At 28.1% G+C, this 3,031-nt stretch overlaps 1 protein-coding gene across 1 annotated transcript; it reads right to left on the reverse strand.

The window, feature by feature from the left end:
- Positions 1 to 1,707: 1,707 nt before the first annotated feature.
- On the reverse strand, positions 1,708 to 2,610 carry LOC100818217 (uncharacterized). The gene has a single exon (XM_003538852.1). The coding sequence runs from the start codon at positions 2,608 to 2,610 to the stop codon at positions 1,708 to 1,710; it is 903 nt and encodes a 300-aa protein (XP_003538900.1).
- Positions 2,611 to 3,031: the final 421 nt, after the last annotated feature.

Below are 3,031 nucleotides of genomic sequence, written 5' to 3' on the forward strand. Positions count from 1 at the left end.
GGAAGGGTCAACTTTTTTAGTAACAGTTGTGACTCTACAGTCTACACGCGTACGCTCCTTTCCTTCTTTTGGGGATTAAAAATTGAATATAAAGAACAGAGAAACAAATTTATGTAAAAATAAAGAGTCACATACAACTGCTGATGTTTCATTGTCAGATTAAATCTTTTTTTATTTGTTGAGTTTAATTTTATTTTCTAAATTTTAAAAAATATTTTAATTTATTCTCAAGTTTTTATTAAATTAGTTATTATATGATATTATCAAATTCATATTTCAAATTAATCTTATTTTTTAATATATTTATCATGAATGTATTTTAATATGTTAATAATTTTAAATATTTATTTTATTTTTAACAACAATAACTTTAATAAAATTAAATATGTATTTTATTTTTTATCGAATTTTAAACCATAAATATCATAAAGCTAGTGTTATTTTATAAAATATATTATATATTTCAATCATAGTATTATTACAATTAAATATATATAATTATATTATATATTTAATTTTATAGCTTAATTACCTCTACGTCTGCGTGGATGAATAAAAAACAAAACAGAGAGAAACAAATTTAAGCAAGGTAAAAAATTATATATACTTATTTGATTTTTTTAAAATTTATATTTCTTTTATGTCCATACCAATGAATGAGTAAATGGATAAAAAGAAACACAGATCAATAAAGAAATAAAATATTTGTCTTGGGTAAACAAAAAAATACTATCTAGTGTGTTTCTACAATGAAATTTCACTCTTTTATTTGTTTTGGTAACGTGAGGTTGGGAAGAAAGAAAATAAATAAAAAATGAAACACTAGTATGCATGTACTTTTATCAGATTACTAGGTAAGAAAGTGTAATAAAAAGAGAAAGAAAATTTGAACTTAATAAACAAAAATATTAAGAAGATGATTACAGGATAAAAAAATTTGTTTCACATGTAAAAAAATCATCAGGAGAAAACACAAATTAAATAGGTTAGGATAAATCTCTAATTTTTATTATTAAAAAAATCATGGGATAATTTTGTTTCATACACAAAATATTAAAAATACATATTTATCCTCACTTTTATTTATTTAACAACTGAAAAAATAATAATTAACTTACATAATTATTTTAAAAAAAAATACTAGATTTTTATTTAAATTTTTCTCTCACTTTTATTTCGATGAACACATTAAATTTAATATAAATTATATTAAAAATAATGTCCAAGATAAAAAAAAAGTTTTTATAACTTGTGTCTTTGTAGAATATTAATTGTTTTTCATATCCTGTTGAGTACCATAATTTTAACTAGTCAAACTGACATTTAGAGATATTAACGAGTCAATTTGGATCAAATTAAAAGAAAAAAAATGAAACTCAAATTAATCAATTTTTACTAATTCAGATGTTTAAAAAAATTGCACAACTCGAAATTGAACCATTGATGTACAACATTAATGAAAGGCTAGAAAGTTGTAAAAAGAAAATAGAAGAAATAAAAATTAGAATCTAAAAAAATTAAATTAAAGAACTAAAAAATTAATTAATCCAAATTCATTATACCAAATAGTAAATAAATCATTTACACACCTACAAAAATTCAAAATCTTCAATAAAACTTTCTCACCCTTATATAAAACATTTCAAAGTTGCAAAAAGTACACCATTCACGGAGTCACATTTAGATACCTACAAAAATTCAAAATCTTCAAGAGGTGAAAAGATTAAGAAGTGACACTCTTTGCTGTATCAAACACCTAAAGAGACAATCTAATCCCGCCTCCAATTCTCTAACGCTTCCCTCTAGTTCCCCCAATTTCCTTTTCATAATTTGTAAATCAGTCTTTGTATCAATTTTCTTAAAACACCTGTGGAAGGTGCAAAGAACATTATCAATGTCCCCCATTTCACTTATGATCCTCTTTTGTTTGTCTGATCCAGTGGACACTATTCTAGTAAACAATGACCACCCACCAGTGTTTTTCTTCAACACTTGTGCACATATATAAAGTAGGAATTTCCTAAAAAATGAGATGGTGATTTTGCTTATTTCTCTTAGCACATTGATCACCATTAATAGATGGTGATCTAAATCTAAGAGAGGAAATGATGAATATGATTTAAAGCCATTTTCCATTGTCTTGAGTGCTTTGAGCTTTTTTGTGATGTCTTTTTTAGCCTTCTTCCGGAAACAAATGTAAGCACAAATCTGGCTATTAACACTTGAATCCACACCCTTTCTGCGCAATGCTGATTGAAGATCTAGCACATGTTCCTTCACCAATGACAACAATTCTCTTGCTGATCCACACATGTCAAGCAAACAAACTGACATGTCAAGTGGCTTCTCTACGTGTTTTCCTTCATGGCGTAGAAGAGCTTGTTGAGTAAGTGGACAACCAACAAGTTCCTCCACACAATTATACAACTCTGCGAGCCATGTTAACCCTGCTTTGATGTCCTCAGATTGTGAATGTGATGAGGCTAATTCCCATGTCTTCAGCCTCTTCAGCTCTTTTTCAATCTTGGGTAATGAAGGATGTAGCCTACAAGGCAAGCTAATGGATCTAACATGGTAGTGAAATTCCTTGGCTGTATGTGAGCCAGCCATTTTTTTTCTATGTTGCTAATTGTTCTGAATACTGAAATGGATAATTACTTAGGCTTGGAATAAGACATATATAGAGAGTATAAACATAGGATGAGACCACTATGGACCCTCTATATATGCTAAGTATTATGTTGTGTTCTTGTAGTACAAGTAAGTATCCCCTTACCAATATTGAAGACATTATTATCATTTCAGCCAACAATTTTCGGTTCCAAATGTTTTCTTTAGTCTCTTGGTCATTCCAGTGGCAACATATAGTGTATAACAAATTGTTAAGGCGCCTATAAGTGCAGACAGGTAGTAATTGGAAAAATAGCATTCCTTCTTGTCTCCCCAATAATTAGCAGTGGGATCTCCTCGAAAGATTCAATTGAACAATAGTGGCGTTTGTTCATGAAATCCACAAGCTGGCACTGCATGA

This window comes from Glycine max, chromosome 11 (assembly GCF_000004515.6).
Source record: "Glycine max cultivar Williams 82 chromosome 11, Glycine_max_v4.0, whole genome shotgun sequence".
NCBI lineage: Eukaryota > Viridiplantae > Streptophyta > Magnoliopsida > Fabales > Fabaceae > Glycine > Glycine max.

Bases quoted from the DNA above. Each gene is read 5' to 3' on its own strand.
- LOC100818217 (XM_003538852.1), bottom strand. From the start codon at position 2,610: ATGGCTGGCTCACATACAGCCAAGGAATTTCACTACCATGTTAGATCC.